This window comes from Orcinus orca, chromosome 17, assembly GCF_937001465.1.
Source record: "Orcinus orca chromosome 17, mOrcOrc1.1, whole genome shotgun sequence".
NCBI lineage: Eukaryota > Metazoa > Chordata > Mammalia > Artiodactyla > Delphinidae > Orcinus > Orcinus orca.
Window position 1 is genome coordinate 12,628,098 of NC_064575.1, and position 23,972 is coordinate 12,652,069.

General features: G+C 35.1%; 1 protein-coding gene across 4 annotated transcripts in view; it reads right to left on the reverse strand.

Annotated features, from left to right (window-relative positions):
• ARFGEF1 (ADP ribosylation factor guanine nucleotide exchange factor 1) overlaps window positions 1-23,972 on the reverse strand; it is a 138,305-nt gene that overhangs the window by 36,652 nt on the left and 77,681 nt on the right. For all 4 annotated transcript variants that reach the window (XM_004274948.3, XM_033437551.2, XM_033437552.2 and 1 more), the window contains 12 exons: window positions 23,359-23,492; window positions 19,881-20,115; window positions 16,189-16,288; window positions 15,936-16,075; window positions 15,718-15,826; window positions 14,868-15,069; window positions 10,623-10,734; window positions 10,070-10,275; window positions 9,711-9,795; window positions 6,675-6,846; window positions 4,568-4,719; window positions 627-755 (listed from right to left, as the gene is read on the reverse strand). In XM_004274948.3, coding sequence (XP_004274996.1) covers window positions 627-755; window positions 4,568-4,719; window positions 6,675-6,846; window positions 9,711-9,795; window positions 10,070-10,275; window positions 10,623-10,734; window positions 14,868-15,069; window positions 15,718-15,826; window positions 15,936-16,075; window positions 16,189-16,288; window positions 19,881-20,115; window positions 23,359-23,492 — 1,776 coding nt within the window. The remainder of the gene's footprint in view (window positions 1-626; window positions 756-4,567; window positions 4,720-6,674; window positions 6,847-9,710; window positions 9,796-10,069; window positions 10,276-10,622; window positions 10,735-14,867; window positions 15,070-15,717; window positions 15,827-15,935; window positions 16,076-16,188; window positions 16,289-19,880; window positions 20,116-23,358; window positions 23,493-23,972) is intronic.

The window sequence follows — 23,972 nt, forward strand, 5'->3', positions numbered from 1 at the left end:
TTGAGCATTTATGTTTCAAGTGACTGAACTAGCAGAAAGCTGATTTATAAATTTGCTCATTTTTTCTCTACAGCTAGACTACTTTTTAAGCTATAACATTCATAATTAAATGTGAAATGGGTTTTTAAAAAGAAAGCAGGCAAGCATTGGCTAAAATTTATTATCAGACAAAGCATATAAATTACTAGAAGGGACTGTCTTCATAAAAATTGTTCTAGATACTTGGGTCTCTTAAAGATAACTTGTTCTTAGGATAGGTAAAGTTATATATATATATAAAATGTGAAAAATATATGATTCAATGAATAAAAACATGCAACACAGATAAGATATTCAAATTGCAATATAGGAATTCAAACTCTTAAGGAAACTCTGTACATAGCTAATATTCTACAGAGAAAAAACTGCAAACCAAAGTTATTATGACGAATTTTAGACACATCAATAAAGAACTACCCTGTTCCGTCACAGCTTCTTGGAAACGTAAACATGAAGACAGTTAAATTCCATTATAAACTTGAAATTCATTTTTAATAATTTCAACACCAGAAATAATTTAAACTGTAGTAATGACAAAAGTAATTTACGTTTTCCAGACTGGCTACAAAGGCAAAATTCTTTGTTACCTGAATGCTGAAAATGCATGCAATTCTGATTGCACATCTTATACCTTCCAGGCAAAGAGAGGCTACTTCAGTATCATCACAGTCTTGTAGACCCACACTGAACGCAGCCAGAAAAGGGGTCCAAGCCAACTACAAAGATTAAAAATTTGAAATACATCACAAACATCAAGTGATAATTAAACTTTATGATAATACTATATTAACATTTCTCAGATTTCAGGCAATTTGAGGAAGTTCTGAAAAAAACAGCAATGAGTTTCTTGGCATAGTTACTTGGAAAGCTTTCTTAGACAAAGGAGAAACTATATAATGCCGCCTGGGCTTAAATAAGCGGGAGAGCAAAATTATAAATTTGGGAGAGGACACTAGGCATATTTTAAGCACAGCATCTATAAATTATTTACATTAATGAAAAATGGGAATAGTCAATACTCATAAATTATATTAATTTTACCCCTGACTTCAGAACTCCTCTCCCTCTGTAAGCTGTGTCTCTTGAAATATTTCATGGACTAATTTTATTTCCAAGAAAATCCTTTTAACCATTTTCCACTTGTAACAGTTACATTACTCTCTTTTCTTTAAGCCTGCTCTGTGGACATCATTTAGCCTTATTTATTTATTTTATTTTGGTAGTCAAATATTTTACTTTGAAACATGAGCGATCTCTGGTTCCTAGTTGGACGATATTTTAAAATACAGTTCAATAAAATACATCTTGATTACAGACTATGAAAGCCAACAAACACTAAATTTTAATAGAACTGAATACCTTGTGAAATTGTAATGTAAAATAAACAAAAAAAGAGAGCTACCTCTGACTACTGAAAATCCTCATATCAAATCATATGTGTATATACTGGTGTGTGCATGTTTGTGTATAACTTTGAAATGTCTGATACAAGAGTATTCGCTGCTTTTGATAGGTCAAAATGAAGCAAAACTATATATCCGTATAGCCATACAGATGAAAAATGTTTATACCAGTGTGGTACGGAAACGACAACTGGAATTTTTTAACGATCTAAAAAAATTTTAGCACTATTAAGAAAAACAGAATCACCCAAAGCTTTGCTTATAACATCAGAAAGTTTAGAAGTACAAGTGTAATTCCTAAACAGAGGAATATAAGCCACAGTAACTAACTTCCAGTCCTAGCCTTGTTACTTATTTAACCTCTTTTTTTCTGAACCTCATTTCTTCCCCTTTAATACCTGGACTGCCACTACAGAGAGATGCTGTGGGAAGCATAGGAAGTGCACTACCTTTAAAATACAAAGCACCACATTAAAGTAATAAATTACACATCCTATTATAAGTGAAGAAACAGCACATCTATTTGGAAACCTTTGTAATATTTTATACAAGGAGAAGTATAAGGTTCTTGAGCCTGTGACAAAAGGTTTAACCCCACTGCAAATTAAAGACAATGACTTGTCTTATCAAATTATACCTAAATAACATCCAGAGAACAGTGAAATTGTCCCCTCAAATGTATAAATCTCTATAGAATACAATCTGGCGATATGTAAAAAGGTTCTTAATAAGGTTTTCATCCCTTAATATTATATCACATTCTAGGAATCTCTCATTTATTCCTTTACTCAGCCAATGCTTATTTACTGAGCACTAACTACAAGCCAGGAATTGTGCTAGACATTGGGAAAAGTCAACAGAACAGATGAGTCCCTTGCCTCATGGAGCTTAAAGTCTAGTAAAGAAATAGCCATTCAGTTTTAAAATAAATAAATGTATAAATACATACTGTTATAAATACAATGAAGGAAGAGTATAGCATGTTATGAAAAGGGACCTAATATCTAGATTAGAGGGGCCAGGGCAGAACTCTCTGAGAAAGTAACATTTAAAGTAGAAACTACTCAGGCAAAGAAGGAAAAGGCATCCTAGACAAAGGACACAGCTTATATGAATGCTCTGAAGAGAAAATAATTTAGGACATTCTAGAAATGGAAAGAATACCAGTGTGGCTGCAGCACAGTAAGAGACAAGAACTCTAGCGATGAGGTTGAAGGAAGGTGGAGCTCTAGACCACACATGGTCTACAGACCCTTGGGATGTGCTAGGTTTCATCATAGCTGCAAAGTCAGTGAATGGCTTTAAGGAAGAAGATGACAGTTCATTTTGTATTTTAAACATTCTGGCCTCTGTAAGTGGGTACGAGAAGCACAAAAGTAGACATAAGGATACTAGTCAGGAGGATGTTACAGTGACAAGAGTGAGAAATGAAAGTAACTGGAGACGGTAATTACAGTAGAAATGGCAGTGAGAGGAAAGGTTCTTAATTCTAGCTTAGAGGATTAGTTTAAATAAAGGATAACTAATCCAGAGAATAGATCATAAAAGCTATTTATGAAGAATTTTTAATGATATGGGGAAATACTTATGTGAGAAACAGCAAGATACAAAATTCTATACACAGTAGGATCACAACTGTTTAAGATAAAAAGTAGTATGTAAACATATTAACAGAAATTTTTTCTGAGTGGTACAATTATGGCTGGTTCCTTATTCTTTTCGTTTTTTCATCCTCCACCTCCCGTCTACCAAAAACATTTGAAAAGAAAAACAAAATAAAGGTATAAGATTATTCAAAACAAAACAAAAATCTGCTTTGTAATTTATTTCATAATAAAGAGAAAGTATACCTTATATTTTGACATCACTTTCTACATTATGCCAAAAGGAAGGCCAGTTATACTCCACTGTTCCTTCTAACGTTATCTCCCTAGCATCCCCGCTCGCGTCCTGTAACTCTCCATCAACTTTTAGAAAGGTCACTATCACACAGACCTTGAAGTAGGGGTAGAACTGTAAAATTTTAGAGCTGAAACCTTGTAGTCATCTTTTACTACCCATACACATATGTAGTTATGAATGAGAACTCGAATTATAATCTTCAACCTCCGCAGTCCATCTAACCACACTGTGTCACAAACAGAAATGTACTTAACCCATTTTTCCTTCTCAAACTTGACTGGACTCCCCTCCACTTCCCTACAATCCTTATGATGCACTGCTTACTCCTTCTGGAATTTGAAGAAAGGATAGAAAAAAAGAATAGGAAAATGAAGACTGAATGGGAAATCAAATTTTAAAGAAGCAGTAAGAATCATTCTTACTAGATCTATAAACATAAGAAAGCTCCCTTTTGTTCCTGACTCTACTTTCTGGGCCCCAGGAATACTCAGAACCCTCAGCTTAGTTCCTGGGCCAGAGCACTGAAAGAGAGTAGGAGGCTCAAGATCGCTTTGAGATTTCAGGGAACTCCAAAGCTCTAAATAGAACACAGAGGAAACCAGGCCAAGGCTTAATTCTCCAAAGAGCTTTCTGTTCTTAAGATCACACGCCTATTAATTGCTAATCATGCATACCTTTTCTCATTCTCTTCAAGAAAAATTTTATATTTGCGATCTCCTAAATAATATGGCTTTCACTTCTGGGTGTATACTAATGGGCTATATCACTGTATTTCCTTAACTTAAGAATATGCTGAACAGGACTTCCCTGGTGGCGCAGTGGTTAAGAATCCACCTGCCAATGCAGGGGACACGGGTTTGAGCCCTGATCCGGGAAGATCCCACATGCCATGGAGCAACTAAGCCCGTGTGCCACAACTACTGAGTCTGCACTCTAGAACCCGTGAGCCACAACTACTGAGCCCGCGTGCTGCAACTACTGAAGCCCGTGCGCCTAAAGCCCGTGCTCCGCAACAAGAGAACCCACTGCAATGAGAAGCCTGTACACCACAACGAAGAGTAGCCCCCGCTCGCCGCAACTAGAGAAAGCCTGCGCACAGCAATGAGGACCCAATGCAGCCAAAAAAATAAAAAAATTAAATAAATAATTAAAAATAAAAGAATATGCTGAACAGCAGTATATATAAATATATACACTGCAAACAAGTTCTTAGTAACGCTTACCTTAAACATAGGTCTCACGTGCTCCAAATGTGTCGCACTTGTGAAAGGTGCTTGAACATGGCTCACGGCCTCCATGAGTGCTTTAGCTGTCTTGGCCATCTGTTCCATTTCTAAGTTATACAGAAGTCTTCTTTGTTTTTCACTGGCTACATCTGAAACAACAAACACTATTAGCGTTTAAAATGTAAAGCCTTTAAGAATGCTATTTTGATGTTTTAGTATAAAATAATAAGTACTACCAATGAATACTAACTCAAAATAGTCCTAAGAAGCCAGACACAAAAGGTCACATAATGTATGATTCCATTTAGATGAAATATCCAGAGTAGATAAATCCACAGAAGCAGAAAGCAGACTGGTGACAGCCAGGGGCTGAGGAAAGGCAGGGAACATGGAAAAACCGCTTAACGGATACGTGGTTTTATTTTGGGGGGATGAAATGTTTTGGAACTATACAGAGGTGGCAGTTACACAACACTGTGAATGTACTAAATACCAGTAATTGTTCACTTCAAAATGGTTAATTTTATGTTATATGAATTTCAAAAATGAAAGAAAAAAATATCCTGAACTAGGAGGCAGGGATACATGGAAAATCTATGAAAAGGGAAGAGAGTAGGTACAAATCTGTCACAATGAAAGTACTAGGGAAACAGCCCAAACATGGTCTAGAAGAGAAGAGAGGTTAGTAAAAGGCAATGGTATCCTCACATGACACAGGCTTGAATGATCTCCTGAGCTGACAAGAAAACAGTGGCCCTAACACTTGGGATGATTTCAGAATTTCAGCACACCATCACCTCCTTCCCATACCCCACTGCTCAGTGATTTCCTACCACCATATGGAGAAGAGGCCAGAGAATGAGGGGTATGAAGATGTTACTATACGGGTGTGAGGAAGAAAGTGAAATCAGGTAATTGGCATCTACTTAGGTGTGAAAATGAAGTCTTGATCAATATACTTAATTTCTTAAGTAGAAGCAAATAACGCTACCAGGTAAACTGCTGATTGGTGCTGGACTGCAGTAAGAGCCAAGGATGCCGAGTTCAAGACGTGGCTTTGCCACTCTTTGGGTTTTAGGTCTAGAGAATTAGTGAAAGTTTTTACATTGCACTCAGCTCATAGATTCTATGATTCTAAGTTTCCTAACCTCTCTGCACTTGTTCCCTCTTCTATAAAATGAGGGAGAACTTATTAAAATTCCTTAGAATCAGTCCCTATATTCCCCAAAAGATAAGGCCATTTATACTCCACTATTCCTTCTAACATTATCTCCATAGCCTCCGACTCTCATCTGTTAATTCTTCATCAACTTCTAGAAATACACATATCACACAGGCCTTTTCAATTCTCTCCTGTTGATAGAATTTTGCTACTGCAATTTGTTCTTTTAGATGAAGCTTGAGATTCCACTTCCAAGTGGAAGTTGCTCAGAAAGGCAGGAGTTCTCTTTCCATGTTATATTACTGAGCCACTACCCTCACCTCATTCCTGCAGTCAGATTTTAGCTCTAATTTAATCACCACCATCTACACGCACAGAATGTGGAGAATGGGGCTAGGCCCCCCCGCTGGCTCCTGATGCCGGTCAGATTTGGGAATGCCACGGCGCTATAACTTGTGGTGCATCTGAAGTAGTGAGTTCCAACCCTCACGAGCTCCCCCATGACCCTAACCTTCCCCATCTCCTTGAATCACCCCTACTTCCAGCTTCTGTTTATGTGTAATGATAGCTGAACCAATGGAAATAAGTTGCTTGTAGATAACAAGGAGGCAGTAAGAAAGAATGAGAGCTGAAATCTGACTCTTGGGGTTGCCTAACCAATCAATCTCTTTTGATCTCCAAATATGTGCTGATATTAACTGCTAAGTGGACAAGTGTGTATTAAATGCACACTAATCCATGCATATTATGTAGCACTTTCCATTTATCACCGGTCAGTGCTATCTTTCTTCAGGATACGGGAAAAAACACAATCAGATTAGCAAACTGTATATTATAATACTTTTCAGTACAATAATACTTGATCTACTCTAAGTAAAACACTTTCAAGAACCCATAGTTTTCCTCCGAAACAATCAGAATTCAGTTGATTTGGACACTTACTTTGTTTACTTGATTTTGTAGGGATTGTTAGTTCTTTTGTTTCTTTCATTGATATCTTTTTCCCAGCTATTTCATTATAGATGGCTGATAGATACTCTTCAGGAAGATCTTTACTGTCATTGATACCTCTATTCATCTTAATGTACTGTTCCTTTGTCATTTTATTTTTAACCTAGAAATGAAAAACCATTATAATTCCGAAAAATACTCATATAAGAGAATTTATAAATACTTTGAGGAGTAGAAAGTGGAAAATACTCAACAAAGCAGACATTAAAATGAAAAAAGGAAGTCACAGAAAATAAGGACAATGTAGGAAAGACCCATCCTGGTAATATACTAGTTCACCTTGCTCTGAGGAGTGCGTGAGTAATCTGTAATAAGAAAACAGCGAGACTGAATAAAGAAATTCTTTGCTTTTGCCGAAGGTTTAAGAGCTCTAGTCAGAGTCCTTTAAAAAAGGACCATGACAATTATTAGACACTTATGTTATCGAAAAGATTCAAATCTTAGTTCAGAAGAACATAAATGTGTTTGCTAATGATTTAAAAACTGATTTTATATAACAGCGGATGCAAGAGTAACAAGAGCTGAAATTTATTTAAAATCAGATAGCAATCTCACTGACTCATCATGGCAACTGAATATTAGGTGATCTGGGCAAAGTATCCTTGGACCATTTTGCCTTACTTAAGAGTATGCTGAACAGGAACATCCTACTGCACACCCTGATAAGTCTTTGGAGTACAAATCTGTAGTACATAAGATGGTAGCCCTGTCGCCAAACTTGGGAACTAGCACAGACAAAGTGTTTATGCTTTATATCCCTGAAAACCCAGATGGATAAAACCTGTAAGTCATATGATGTCTCTGAAGATACATTTACTTAATTAAATATATTCCTACCACTTTCCATGAAGAATTTAAGGCACCTCTAAAGATAAGTGTCCTGTAAATTTACAAGAAGGTACACAGAATGACAATCAAGTAAGTCATCAGAAGTTTGCAAAACTAACTATAGAGAAACCAGAATGTCCAGAGGATATAACTGGGATACAAACATTTATTTAGTTCTGACTATTCTGCAAACACATCTTTCCAGTACGTCAGAAAGGGTGAGAGGAGCACTTCTCCTACAAAAAAGTAAAAATATTACCATAAAAGTTTCCAAATGTAATTTATTATTACTCAAGGGAAAAAAGCTCTAACATACTAAAACTTTGAAAACTTATCTTGAGTCATGGCACTTAAAAAACATTAAAAGAAAGCCATTTCACCTGAAGTTCTGATGAATATTAAAAAAGCAATGACCCAGGGATACCAACATAAAAGACCACACAAGTGCTGCCAATAAGAGGCTAAAAGAAGATTAACATCACCGGAAATTTTGAACATGGTATGATGTTTTAGCATTGTGCCAATGAGAGACAAAGACAAGCCCTGGAAGAAAATCTGAAGTAGCAGCAAAGTATATTTGTGGATCTGGGCTGGGAGGTAGGGGTAGGAGCTCCAAGCACGTTGGAGAAGAGACTACATTAATTGCAGATACACAAAATGAAAATACACTGCTCAAACAGAAGACTTCTGCCACAATGGGATTCTGGAAGTAGCGTAAAACATAATCCTACTTTTCTTCTCCTGCTTTATCTTTTATAGAACATTTTACTCTTGACTTTTACTCTCATATGCTTAAATTAAGCTGTGCCTAATTAAGTTTTAGTACTTAAATCACTTAAAGCCGATTGTTACTACTGATGAAGATTAATAAACAAAAAAATTAAACATGTTCTAAATGTATTTCAAAAATTAAAAAAAAATTGTCTCACTCTATATATAAATGCTAGTTAACTATAAATATTCTAGGTGAAAAAGGAACATAAATGACTTGTTAAATTAACCTATATTTTAACTCTGAAAACAACTAGGAATGAGGAGAATTAGTTTTAAGGAATTCCTTTAAAGTTACCCGTGTTCTTTGAAAATGACATCATTTGTTATAGTCCATATAGCCCTGCATCATAAATCATACAGGGTCCTAATTATGGGTTCAATTTTCTAACAGTCCACTTAGCTTCACAGGAACTCACAAGCTGCTTAAAACTTTATAATTTTTAAACTCATAAGCTGTTTTAAACCTTATAGTTTTTCCAATACATCTCAGATTAGTAATAAGTATATAGTTTATTTCTCATCATAAGAGTAATACATATCATTAGAAGCCTATCCCTAAGAAGTATTAAGAAATTCTTGCAAATAGGTTTATTTATAATTTTCCTCAAGTTTTTGGAAACTACGCATAAAATACCTAAACCTTTAAAAATAATGTTTTTGTCATTGAATATCAGAAATCAAGTGACAGTTCCTTAATATTTAAAGTAAAGGAATTACAATTTAATGAAGCAAATGAAATTTAAACACTTCTTGGATGTCTGGTATTTTAAAATTATGGTTAATTTTTAGGTGTAATGGTACTGTGGTTACGTTTAAATACAGTATTTCTCTTTCAGATATATATACTGAAATAAATACAGATGAAATGATATGATACATGAGATTTGCTCCAAAATGACCTGGGGGAGAAAAGGGATATAAATAGAACAAGACTGGCCATAAGTTGGCAACTGTGGAAGATGGGTGATAAGCACATGAAGGACCCGCTATACTAAATGCTGTTATTTAAGTTTGAAATGTTAAAACAAACAAACAAAAGATGGTTTATATGATGTTTTTCCATGTTGTAATAAACACAGGCAGAAGAGCTATAAGCACATTCTTAGATTAAAATTTATCTGAAGTTTTATACAGCTGTCAATCATGAGAAAGACAAATACAGATTTTATGGATATCTAAAAGTCTAATTAGAATTACTACCAGAAACTGCATTTGTAAAATGTACACTACACCAAATTAAATACCCCAATTTGGTGACTGGTTTAACTAAATTAAGATTAAAATTTCAACTGTTACTTACTGAATTCAAAACAATTTATTTAATCTGTACTATTTATTGTAAAACTGGCTTGGAAGAAGACATACCTGTGGACTGTGAAGGTCTGTGGTGAGCATGATAATTGAATACGCCAGAACATACGCAGTATCTGCACTAGCAAAGAGGGTTTGTCTGCAAAAATAAATGTTTCGTGTTATAAACTTTTACTGTTTACAGTTAGCATTTAAATAACTCACCTCAAACCCCATGTCACTTTTAGTTCTCTCTTTCAGGATTTATGTTCTATCTCATATTATAATTTTTTATGGAATTGTCTCATCACTTCCAGATCGTGTATAATCTAAGTTTCCTGGGGCAGGGGATTATGAACCACCCGATGCTCCCCAGAAGAGGGTCTTGGACATAGTCAGCAACCAATAAGTACTTGAGTCTGAATCCTGCTTACCCTTGGTTGCATTCTAAGTATCTTGCAGCAAACTTTTCCATCAATCGATCAATTTTCTGAGCTTCCCCTGGAAGACGGAATCCTTCCAGAAACATACGAAGGGCTGAAACAAAATCCTTTCCTGAAAAGTCATGTTGGTCCACATATGCATACATGACTTCTTTGTTAAATTTATCATTATCTCCCAGGAATTCACCTACTTGAGTCTAAAGAACAAAAGACAGAAATTGATATCCTAAGAGACTTACATTTCCTACACAGCCAATTTTTTAAAAAGCAGAAAAAATCCATAAGATGCACAGGTTTTAACCACAGGGTTAATTAACTATTTCAAAAGTGAAGTTAAAAGTTAAACATACTAAATGTGTTTATTTAAAAAAAAAAATCAAGATATTCTTTTGAGTATAGAGAATAAAAAAGCAAAATTAAGAATAGCTAGCTTATTTTTACATACTTAGGAGGGCATCTTAAAGGGGCAATAATATTATAATATTATTAACTTAAAAAAGAATTTTACAGAAAAAGTTAGAATGAAATAACATGGTGTTCTTACAGAGTCTAATCTTTCCTCCTGATGTAAGAACTGGGCAATATCTTCAGGTGTAGTGCCAAGCATCCCTTGTTCTTGGAGGTACTGTATTCCTCTCTTTGGTTTCTTGGTAAATCTAGATGATGTTAAAGTTAAAAGGAACATTAGAAATAGAAAACCATTTGTATTCCCTGAAAAGATCTAAAACTACAGTGAATTAACTTTGCAGCACTTAGAAAACAGAAGTGTACTTAAAATAATCAATGCATTATTATTGTACAAAATGTACAAAAAATAATATACTATGCAAAGTTTTCTTTGAAAAGGATCTCAAATGGAAGGCAACCTTTATCACTGATATGGATCATTTCACAGAGTATGTGAGATAATGCCATGTAGTAGATGAACTCTGAGTAAGGATATGGATACTAAATATCTCATCCTTTTAATATATATATTCTCCTTAGTGCTCAAGTAATCCTGGCTCATTCTCCTTATATCCATTGATTATTTCTAAGTTTCCTGCTTTTAAAATACAGAACTTGAATTTTGGTGACTGTTTTAACCACAACCTGATGGCATCATTTCCTTTATAAAAAAATATATTTATATATCCAGTGTTTTCAAAATAAAGTCCACACTGATTGGACTGACACACAAAACCTTTCTCAATATGGCTCATTTCTTGAACGTATTTACAAAACAGAAACGGACTCACAGACTTAGAGAATGAACTTATGGTTACCCTGGGGCGGGGAAGGGTGGCAGGAAGGGATGGTTAGGGAGTTTGGGATCTACATGTACACCCTGCTATATTTAAAAAGGATAACCAACAAGGACCTACTGTATAGCACAGGGAACTCTGTTCAATGTTATGTGGCAGCCTGGATGGGAGGGGAGTCTGGGGGGAATGGATACATGTATATGCATGTCTGAGTCGCTCTGCTGTGCACCTGAAATTATCACAACATTGTTAATTGGCTATATTCCACTATAAAATAAAAAGTTAAAATAAAAAATATAGTTCATTTCTCTCTCATTTACTCCCACATATCCCTTTCCCATTCCCTAAACATAAAGGATTTGCAGCACCTATTTCCTCTATGTGCCCTTTGCCTGTTTCACTCACTGGGGAACTCTCCTCCATGCTTGAAGATCCAATTCAAATGTCACCTCTTTCTTTCCAAATCATTTACTTTCTACTTTTATTGTTCCAATGATTAGTTTGGTACCTCATCACCGTCACCTGGGTATTGCAGGAGTTCTTAACTGGTCTCCCTGTCTCTTGTTTTGCTCACATTACAATCCATCCTTCAGGCTGCTGGCAAAGTCATCTTTCCAAAACAGAATCTAATGCTGCTGTTACTCTGCTTAAAATCCTTCAACAGCATGCCAATGCCAAGAACAAGACAAAACCTCCTTTACACAGAGAATGAGGCCCCTGTAATCTGGATCCAACTCGATGCTCTCATCTCACCTCCTACTTCTACCCGTCCACCCCCGCCCCTGCCACACTGAATAGTAATAGTCCTCAAATGTTCTCCTTTTCCTCTGTGCTGCTGCACATGCCATTCTCTTTGTCTGAAATATCCTTCCCTGCTCTGTCCTCCTAATGATTCCCCTGTCAAGTCCTAATTAAACTGCTGCCACGTACATAAATTAAAGTCAAGCATTTTTCCCTGAGATAAACACAATCTCTGCTCTCTAGAAGCTCTCACTCTAATGGAAGAAAAATTTTTAAATTATAACAGTAAAATTATTTCAAAATTTTTATAAATTAAAAAAATATATAATAGTAAAAATGCAACAAATAACGTATCCACAAAGTGAGAGGACAGCACAGCAGAGGAAATGTCTAATTAACAGAGATGATCATGATCTACTTCCTGGGAAAGTGACTGTGGAACTGAGCTTTTAAGAATGATTACATCTTTTATAAACAGTCAGGAAAAACATCCCAGACAGATAGGAAGAGGTCATACTAATACACGAGGGCATAAAGCAGCATCATACTATAATAAGTAGTTCTGCATTGTTGGACAAATGAGGTGAAATAAAGCAGCAGCAGATGATCTAGCTTAGAGTCCAGCAGATTTAAATCATGATGGGTATTATATGCTATTAGAAGAAGCCGTGGCTTTATTCTCTAAGAGGAAGAGAGGGGAGAAACAGAAGTAGACTTTCATTCAAGAAAGATTACTCCAGCTAAGTGTAAGAAAAGACTAGAGAATAAATAAGACCAAAGAAAGGCAAGCCAATTAAAAGAGTATACTAGTCAAGGCACCAAATGGTGACAGTGTGACTTGAGTGAACAACTGGGAGACAAAGAGAATAAACTGCAGAGATGTTCAGGAAGTAGGATCAGCTGGATTTAGTGACAAATTAGATCTAATGAGGAAATCTAAGGTAATTCCCGGGATTCTGGCTCATAAACTTAGTAGTGTGCTGGGGTTACTAGCCTGAATGGGAAATACAGAAACAATAGGGTTTTCTGTTTGTCTTTTGTTTCGGGTTGTACTGGGGAGTTGATTATGGAGACTGATAAATTTGGTTGTGGACATGCTGAGTGTGAGAAGCTACGCAGTGCCCAGGGGAGATGTCCAACAGGCAATTACGGATGAGTCTGGAGTTCACTGGAGTTTTTATGTTAAAAATAACACTTGGGAACTGTGAGATGTTACCATATAGTAGCTGAAGTCATGAGAAAGAACATGATCATCTAGAAACTACAAAGAAAAGGGCTGAGGGACAGACCCTGGAGATGTTGAGATGTAAGCCCAGGACGAAGAGCCCATACAAGACTGAGACGGCATGGTCAGAAGGTAGGGGAGAAGGACAGAATGGTGTCATGAAACGAACAGTCGTGGAAGAGTATCCTGGGAGCACAGCATTCTCATGGAAGGGTGAAGCAGAAAGCAAGCCGCGTGGCACTGGAGGAACTCGAGTGGCACTCCAGAGGAACAGTGGAGGCAGGGGGACGTCTGCTCTGGGGCCCTGGGAGGACTCCCTCTCACTCCTAAGTACTTCGAATTGAGCGGTCCTACCTCGGCAGCACTCTGTACAACACTCCATTATGGACTTCACACAGTACCATTAAAAAATATATTTTGCCCATACTTAGACTGTAATCTTGAATATAAGGACCAGTACCTTCATGGTTCTTGGCACACAGTCCCAAGTACCAAACATGTGTTTGCGGGGTGACCAGCAGAATTTCAAAATGAGTATCTGTTTGCACATACGAGACACTGAGACCCCCAAAACAAGGGCTGTTTCACTCATCAGGTTTCCCCAGCACTTTGCATAATGTCTGGAACAGATGGGACTTTGATAAATACTGACTGAACAGCTAGAATAAATGAAGTATTGATGGCTATTTCCTGACGCTATTTTTGAGATTTTATAATTTTATGACAATGAATATGTGTACATTTTATCAACGTTTTTTCTTTTACATTATCGGTGAAAAAGGGCACCAACAACCACTGCTTAAGACTCAGGAAGAAATGCTTTACAGCAGAATTAGCAAGTCAAGTAAACATATAAGAGAATTTTTTTTTAACAGTTTAGATTCATGGATCTAGATTCATAGAGAAAGGCCAGCAAGTTCAGTTTCCTCACAGCATCTCTTTGAAAGAAGAGAGGGGCAGTAAGAGGAAGGAAAGCAGCACAGTGTGACTCAGACAGGAGACAGTCCAGGAGCAGGATGACAGCACACAACTTACTAGGAAATGATTTCACGAGATCAGGGTCTGGTAGAGAACCCAAGTTTGAGAAGGAGGTTATCACCTTATTGACATATAAAAATGCAATCAGTAACGATAAATCAGTAACAAGAGCAGCACATCTGTAACTGAAGTGGAGAGAATATAAACCCTATAAAGGAGCAACACTCACAGGAGAAGTTCCATACTTGAAATGTGAGTTATCATCTGCTTAGGGAATATAATGCAAGATTTTATAACTGAGCTAAACAAACAGTGCAAAACTGCACAGATGATGTTTGTCAACAACACATAAAATATAGTGCAAAATTAATGCACATTACAAGGGTCTGTTTGGGCCAGACTGCAATGAACAAGGGGAGCTGACTAAGGGGTCACTAGAAGTCTTGGATCCAGGAGAGCTGTACTCCATTTTATTCTCTGAAGGGTGTTAATAAGAAGGGACTAAAAATAATCCAAAAATGTAAAGAAACCCAGGATAAGGGTGGCACAGTACTGGCAGAGGGATATTCAATAACATTTCTCCGTAAAATTGGACACTCACAAATCTATCCCCTGTTCTATTATTTCTTTTTGCTGCTTTAGGACTTCAAATTGCTCTGGATTGTCAGTGCCAGACATCTGTGTGCTGTAGCTGCCTATTCCTGATGATGATGTTGACTCCAGGGAATTTAAACTTCCGTATCTGTTTATTGTCTCAGGGTGTTTTATTTCATTCGTCTCTTGCTCTGAGGGTTTTTCCTGACCTGTAAGTAGAAAAACTGATTCAGTAAATTATTCTGTCAAAGGAAAAAAATTTCTCAAATAAGGCAAGCTATTTCAATGTTGCTTAGATAGCTATTTAATACAAATAACGTATTAGGTGCCATAACAGATAATATATACTTTAACATTAAAACACACTGCAATTAGTACAGGTACAATCTACATCACTAGGAGTTCTTTTTGCAAATACAGTGCTGAGTATCCACTGGGTTTCTGCTCTCAGCTCATGTCTCACAAGGAACAGTTTTCCCTCAAAGGACTGAGATAACACCAGGATAGCCTCGCAGCTGTGAGTTTTTCTCTGAGTAAGGGTAAACGTCAAACATAAATGAACAATTCAATCTTCTTAAAACATTTTTGGCTTTTATATGTTTCTTCTATGATTATCCTTTAACAAAGTTGCATAAACATGATTCACTTTAATATGATATTCAAAATAGTTTTAGGAAGATTTAGAAAGAAAAAAGTTTGAATAACTAAGCTGGGAAATTCATAATTTTAAGTTCGTTATTTAACTCAGAACGCTTCTTTACCAGCTAAATGAATAAAGATGTCAGGAAACTGGCTTAATGGCTTCTGCAACTATCCTCCAAAGCATCATTTAGAATTCTACTCAAATGTCATCTTACCAAGAGTTGTCTGAGAGTTGGGATTCACATACTGATCCTTACTCCATTCAACCATACACTTCAAAATTGACACTAAGCATTCTAAACCTTTTTTCCTCAGGCTCAGTTCCTACAAAATAATTCATAAAGAGAATAAAAACAAACAAAAATCTTTTAAGGAAAATACACAGCTCTTCCTTGGCAAAGTTCAAATTTCAAAATGTTTTTAAAGTTCTTACCTGAACATTACTCATACCGAGTTCTTGACTGCCTCGTCCTTGAGCAATTTTTGATAGATCATTTACTAGTCTTTCAAATATGTTTGCTGCATTTAAGTCACAATCATAGTTTACGTAAATATCCACCACACTCTGAGCATCTGTAACAGTACAATATGTTAATTTTAACAAAAGGCATCTAGTATATGAATATATTTGGCCTTTTAAATATCTCAATAAGAAAGAGATAATAAAGAAGGATAATTTCAAGTACCTGCACAAATCCTTGTCAACGTCTGAATAACCATCCATTTGTGGTCAAATGAGCTGGTAGAAGTCTCCAAAATGTATAGGAAAATTTCTTTAAAGAACACCTGTGATTAGGGAAAAACCTCCACTTAAAATATTGTTTATAATTCATATATGTGATCACTTTTTAAATATCCCAAAGCTGCAGAGCAAAGATCAGGACCCAGGTTCCTGGAGTTCCCCTCCTTTTGAGTTACATTTCTGAGACATCAGGACTTAACTTGGGTTGGTCACTTACACTGGCCCTTGCAGTAAAGAGCTGTACTTCATATCACTGTATTTTGTTATCACACAGCCACTACAAAAGAAATCTGCAAAAATTTGGAGTTCTTCTGGGAGATTATTTCTTAAACATATTTACAAAACTAATAATACTCCTATTTCATTTTTAATCCCCCACAGAACATAAACTATATTCTGTTCATCAGTTATATTTTTCAGACATTATAGTACTGGGCAAGCCTAAGTGTTCCTAGATTTTAAAGTAACTGACGTTGTCATCTACACAATAGAAAGGATCTAACTCCCATATACTGTTATATTTTTATAATTACTCACACAAGTGGGAATCTCTTTTGTCTGAAACCTACACACTATTTCTCACTATTCTTTACAACAAATAATGCCAAGCACAAAGGATTTAGTCAACCTATTTAAAAAATTTCTATTTAAGAGCTAAGAATTTTCAGATTCATACTTATTTTGGAAAAATGACTACAACTCAAGAGGGGATGAATGAAAAAGAAAACCTAAAACAACATATTAACATTTATGGAACATATGTATTATGACTACAAAAATTCATATTTGTAATTTTAGACTACTAACATCTTATCCCCCCCAAAAGGACAAAATACCCTTGTGATGTGCTTTTCTTTCACAGAATTCAACACATTTCTATTATTCGCCTAATGTCAGCATTTCCTGTAAGACTGTAAGCTCTAAGAGGGTAGAGACAAGGTCCCTCTTACTAAGCATTGTGTCTACACTGCATGGCAAATATAGTAGGCATCCAATACATATTTACGGCCACAATTCTCAAACACTGCACCAAGTAACCCCAGAATGCTGCAGCAAACTCAAGAGGGATGCCATGAGAATTTCTGGGGGAAAATTCAGAGAGAAATACATTTGCTGGATACCTCAAAAAACTTCACAGTTTCAACATCAATTAGATCACATGACATTCCTTTCAATGACATCGTTATTTCTGCAAACCTGGGGTTCAGTGGTTGCTAAGATAAGAAGCAGGTACTGCATGAAAATCAATGAAGGAAATGAGGTGGTAATGTCCAATTTGATTTCAAAATCTAAGAAGTTTGCAGTGTCCTATAGGCTCATACATTCCAGTAGTCAGTAACTGCTGACTATTTATAAATGAAATAAAAACATTTTTTCTTTCAATTTATGTGTGCTTCATCCCCCCCACCCACCCCCCGCCCCCAAATGCAGACTTCATTGTTAAGAAAAATACTTGTTAAGTTGTTTGGACCTAACTGCTTAATAAATGGAACTGTTAGGTATTTCTTCTGGAGTAAAGTACACCATGAAAAGATTAGAAACTCTAATGGTGCCGTGGATCAAGAGTTTGAAGCTCTCTGATTTATGGGATAAATTAAAAAAAACACATATTTAGAGAAAGAGGGGGGAAAAAACCCTTTAGCTACTGTCTACAGGTTATCAAACTGAACTAATATGCAAAAGCCTATTATAGTAATTTAAGACACCATGCCTATCAACAGGGGCTCTAAGAAAAACCAAAATTCTAAAGAGTTATAGAGCACCTATCATGTAATACATGTAAAATAACAGTTCTATCATAAGCACTTTGTCTTCACATAATTTCTCTTGAAAAAGTGTGTATACACTGTATTTTCTGAAATAGATATATAAGTTAATACCCAAGGAAAAACTGCATTATAAAAACTCTAAGATTCATTCTCATAAGATGAATCTTCACACAACAACAATCTCAATTTTGTTTTGCAAATTTAGGTTTTCATATGTTGGGTTTCCTCCAAGTGGAACACAGCTCATCTTGCATTTGAATATGTTCAGTACTTTCAAAAGCATATCTATATTTACCTTGTTTTATCCTCATAATCTCCCCATAAGGGACAATGGAGGTTGAAATAAACCTGATCTCTTTAAAAAAAACAGAATATTACTACAACAATTTTAATGAGAATCTACCATCTATGGACAAGAAATTTCTTAGAAGTATTTCCCTTTAAATTCATGCTTACAAAATTTTTGTATATCAAATTTACTTTACAGAAATAGTAATCACAACTTAAATGATTTTTATGATATCTGGTTCCATAAGAATTTATACTTCACACAGTCATCTAAATAGTACTTAAAGAACGAGAGTCTCAGAGAAGTAATTGAATGCACAAAGTCTTCCAAAATTCTCTAATGTCAATTTAAATGTCTCATCATCGAATGAAACACTTCTGGCTTGTTACAGAAGCAAAAGTTCCACAAGTTTTTATTTTAAAGTCTCTTTTATTTGTAGTTCCTGAAGATAATGAGAAAAAACTATCTAAAAATAGTAACTTCCTAGTTTTGCCTTGCATTATTTTAACACACATATGGCAAACTTCTAAAACTTGACAACATATATGCACCAGAAATTGTTTCCTGTCCAAAAATATGACCCAAATTTTAAAAATTTTCACTTAAAATACCAAGACCTTATTCTGTCTCATTCCCATAATAATGTTCCACATGAATTTTAATAGATACTGTAGAACCTTTATAATAAAGGATAATATCAAAACTCTGGGAAAATAATGATTTATCCTTCCTGTGAGCTAATGAATTCTTAGTCTTGAGTTAGGATTAAATATAAAAATTAAAATGTAACCTGCACATCATATCAAACATAATATAAAGGCAAAAGTTGACTAGCATAAAAGTATTTCTAAAATATACCATGTCCCAATCAAAACAATATTTTAACAAAGGACAAGCTGGAAAAAAAATCCATTCAATCAGTAAAACAAAGTACTGTTTTTAAATACTGAATTATTTGAAGGTAAAAACAAAAGACCAAGAAACGGTACACTTGCACAATACATGCGTACATGGTTGCGAGATTCCCTAATTTCATTTTGCTAAGGCTCTGGAAATATTTTAGAATGACATAACTGTTATTCTAGTTCCAAAGATGTTGAGAGAAAACTTTAGGAATATAATAATAACAGATATATTGGGAAAAAAATATAAAAGTTAAAATTTCAAATGTCCTAAAATATAATTCTTCTTGATCACCTCTTTAAAGTACCAAAAACTTAAATGGCTTAAAACCATGCAGACAAAGTATTTATTTAGAGCTTTCTTTTAAGATAACCAAGTTCACTATTACGTATCATATACACGATGGCAAAATTATTGTGAGGACCAAATTAATTCAAGACAATTAAAATCATTCATGGAACTACTTATTATACATTCCTTGAAGGCAGGAGCTTATGTCTTAATTTGATTTTGCATTCTTAGTGCTTACCTAGTGCTTAGTAGTACTTTGTAGGCACATGTTACATGATAATACACAAATATTATTTCACATTCTAAAAACCTTTCCAGTGTATTAAAACATGATTTAACATGAAAACAGATGAATAGCCAACAATGCTTAAATGCAGAACATACCTCAATCTGCATCTTCAGATGCGTCTTGAAGTTTGACAACAAAGTAAGAAATATGGAAAGGGAAAGCTCAAAAACCTCTGGAACAGAAGAAACTCCATTTTTTGAGAGTGCAACACACAGATACTGCTTAATAGCATTAATAAACATCTCATTTGTCCTGAAAATAGGTCCTGCATTCTGCAGAATGGATAGAAGTAACTGCAATGAAAGAATCTTGGATCGTAACTCATGAGACCTAAAATATAAAAAAGAAGGCACAGTATATGGACAAGTTTAGCATTATGGTAATAATAGGTTGTTCCAAAGATATTTCCTGTACCACATAATTTCACAAACCTTTACATGGAAAGAAACAGAAAACTCTGCAACATAAATAAGAAGGTACAGTACATAAATAAGCTTGGCCACTAATAATGGGTAGTTCCACTGATGTTCTCCTTCTACCACATAATTTCATGAACTTTTTAAATGGGAAAACAATCACTCACACGTATTTAACATCAACCTACTGTTCCTTTGAACAAGAAAAGAAATTTTAAAGATTTATGCCTTGTTCCTTTCTTTCACAAGTATATTTCACTTTTTAGAAATCAACATGAACTTCTCAGATTAAGGGCCATATTTAGTATAAATAGGTTCCAATGTACTTTTTTCCTAGTTATGCTACTCAAAAATCCTAAACACTAATAAAAAGTTTTGGTGCATTACCAAATTAAAGCATTGCTTCAAGCTTACTTTTTCTGTAACCATCAAAAACTCTTTTTTTAAAAAATACATACAAAGAGGCTTTTAGAATACTTGTATCTCTTGGTAGCTTACCCATTTATTCTAAATACGTATTTTTATATAATGAAAAGCTGAAAAACACATTTAAGCTTAAATTGAAAATGGTATTTTTCTGATCAATATACTGTGCCACATTTCTGATCACTATCTAGAAGTTTAATGATCAGATTCCACAAATACAATTTTTCTCCCACTGAAATAGGTTTTTTAAGCCCAAGAGACCAAGGAGATTGATCCCAGGCAACTTTTCAAATGCAGAACACATCTAAATGCTCTAGCCATTGGTTCTTTTTTTAATTTATTCCAAATTGTACTCAGTCACATTTACACCACATAGTAAACTTAATTGCTCTTGATTTCTACCTTAAAAATTTTATGGTTTTAAGTGTCAAGTGATTCAAGGACCTAAAACTCTAACAAGGAATATTTAATTTTAGGTAAATAAGAATCACAAAAAATACTGCCATCTTTGAAATAAAACTGGAACCAATAATACCATTAATACACAGTCATGTTTCCAAGATGCCTATGCCTCTGAATCTAAGAATACGTACGTGCAGCAAATGCAGTATTACAAAACAAACAAACAAACAAAAAAACCTTAGATAACTCAAGTTAGAAACAGTGGGAGTAAGACTTTGAATACTAGCTATAGGAAAATATGGAGTGGGCCAGGTACTCCCCCTTCACGTTGAGGCCTTCCAAGGCTTATCCACTACTGCTACTTCCTTAGTCTACCTCACATTTATCACCCTTTTTGCTCAGTTCCAATAGAAACTAAAACCCGCAGCTTATCATTCACCAACGCATGAGTTTTCTTATAAGTATATTTTATCTTTGTATCCACAGCATCCAACAAAATGCCTCGTTAGTATGTGCTCAAAATAATTAACGGATTTATTCATGCACTCATCTAAACATTAAGTATCTACTATGAATAGGGCATTAATCAATGAAGAGATGGTCAAATGATTGTTTGATAACACAATAAAGTATACTTCTGACAGGCAAAAGAAGCTGGACATTACAGGTCTGCAGTTTTTTTGTGGGGTAGTTTCAAATTACAATTCAAGCTTAAAGAACATTTCCTGGATCATCATCTTAGCAAGGCCACAAAATATAAAGAGAAGCAAAGACAAAAAGGAAATCGTATAACTACAAAAGATCATTAATTTTGGCAAAACAATCATTCAAGATAGAAAACCATATATTCTGGAAAAAGAACAGTTTCTAGGGGTGGAAAATTTGATCTCTTTCAGAATTCCATTCCAATATTTAATGACTGGTGGTCGAGAAGGTTTTCTTTACGTTGAAACAAAATTTCCTAATATCTCTGACTTAAGCCCACTACGTAGGAGGATAATTTACATTATTCGTCACAATAATCTTTTGTAATATTAAAGGTCTGATTTGGGAAAACTAAACATCTGAGGCTTTTAAGGTCACCAACATTTTTAAATCATGGGAAAAATGGCTTTCAGCACTAGCACCAACTTCTAAAGTTATTTTCTCCTTAAAGTAGGTCTTCTTCAATCCAGAATGATAGGTCAAAATTGTCATTTCCCCCCCCATAATGAAACTAAGAAACTGAAAAAATTTCAAATATATTCGTATAAAATATATAGGCTATAATCAAGTTTATATTGTAATTCGAACAACCTTAATCCTGTTTCTGTAGCGTTTGTATTTTCAAAATATTTCTGGCTCTCAGGGTTTGGGGCTAAAAAGATAAGAGTTTCAGGCTTCTGGGCCTAAAAGATGTTTCTCACTGAATCAGTACAATGTGACAAAACAAAACTGTAGAAAGTATAACAAATGTGGTTTCCCAAAACTTATAAAGTTTTTATTGTAACTGTCTCCAGTCTTCCTTCTCAGTTGACACTTAGAAACTGAAATGCTCTAGGGTTTTAAAAATGAATTTCCCCCTATTTCAATATCCCTTTCTCAAAGTCACTCAGGCCTCTCCAAGCTGACTTTCTCCAGAAAGTTCTCCTAAAACTGACATGCTATATAATACATGATGCTGCAACATCAGAGGAGCAGGGCTCTTTAATAACTCCCAAACTCAACCTCGAGCAGGAAGTACTTGCACTGGAATCATTTACACAGAAAATATATGACAATTTATGACTTAAAAAATGGCACTTACCTACCGTTTAGACTAATATAATTGATGGGAAGCAGATGAGTGACTCCTATGTTAAAGTATTTCCTGCTCCCCATGGGAGAAAGTTTTCATCTTAGGGCATTTTTTCAGACCTTAATGAATATATTATTATCTTTCATTATGACTTATAAGATTTATTTCTCTTAGGTTTTATTACCTTTCAAGTAGTAGCTTTCAGAAGCCTAGCATGAGGCTACATGTAAAGGGCTACATTAGTACCAATGTTACTTAGAATATTAAAATAATAATTCATTTAATCATTCAATACTTGATGAGCACCTACGATGCACCAGGCACAATTCTATAATGCTGTTGGTGTGCTTTTGGAAGATAGTATAAGGTATCTACTCTAGCAATTTTGAAACTCACTGTTCTTTAGTACATGTTTTAAAAAGTAAAATAACCCCCCAAAGTATTTTTGAAGGTCCTAAAAGACAAAAACAAAAGAAAACCCAAAGACTATTTTACAGTAAGGCTCAAGATTAAAAAGCTGCATTTGTCAGGCAGAACAGCTGAGGTACTTACTTTGGATCTGGCGGTCCATCCGACAGTGGTTTCATTGACAGTTTACACAATGACCTGAATACTAGAAAGGCATCCTTTTGTAAAATGTGGGAAAACTTAGCACCAGGTGAAGGTCCTGAAGAATTTCCAGATTCCTAAACAAGTGAGCACACCATGTAAATAAAGGTATCTGCCAGTGCAAATCATTTCAGCCTTCTATATATTTTATTCGATTCAGTTATATGTGGGGTTCTACTGGAAGGAAAACTAGATGAGGAATTTGCCATATTGTTTTTCTTTATTGTGACATGCCACTCCCATCCCCAACAATAAATACCTTAAAAAATGCATTCTTTTAAAATATGCCACCAAACTCTTAAAATTTACCCATTTATGGCCTAAACTACGCTTTCCACTACCTGTCACTAGGTGTTTTATGTTTTTGTCCTATTTTATCTTTTATCTACTCTGCGCAGATAGACATAAGACAATGGAGACTGTTAAGGCAACATTTAAAAGTTATTAACTGATAAAGGTCAGCAAGGCCCAGAAAACTTACCCCTATGTATGGGGCAATGATTTAGGGTAGGACTCCCTTATCTGAAAAGATAAGGAAAAAATACACAAAATACAGG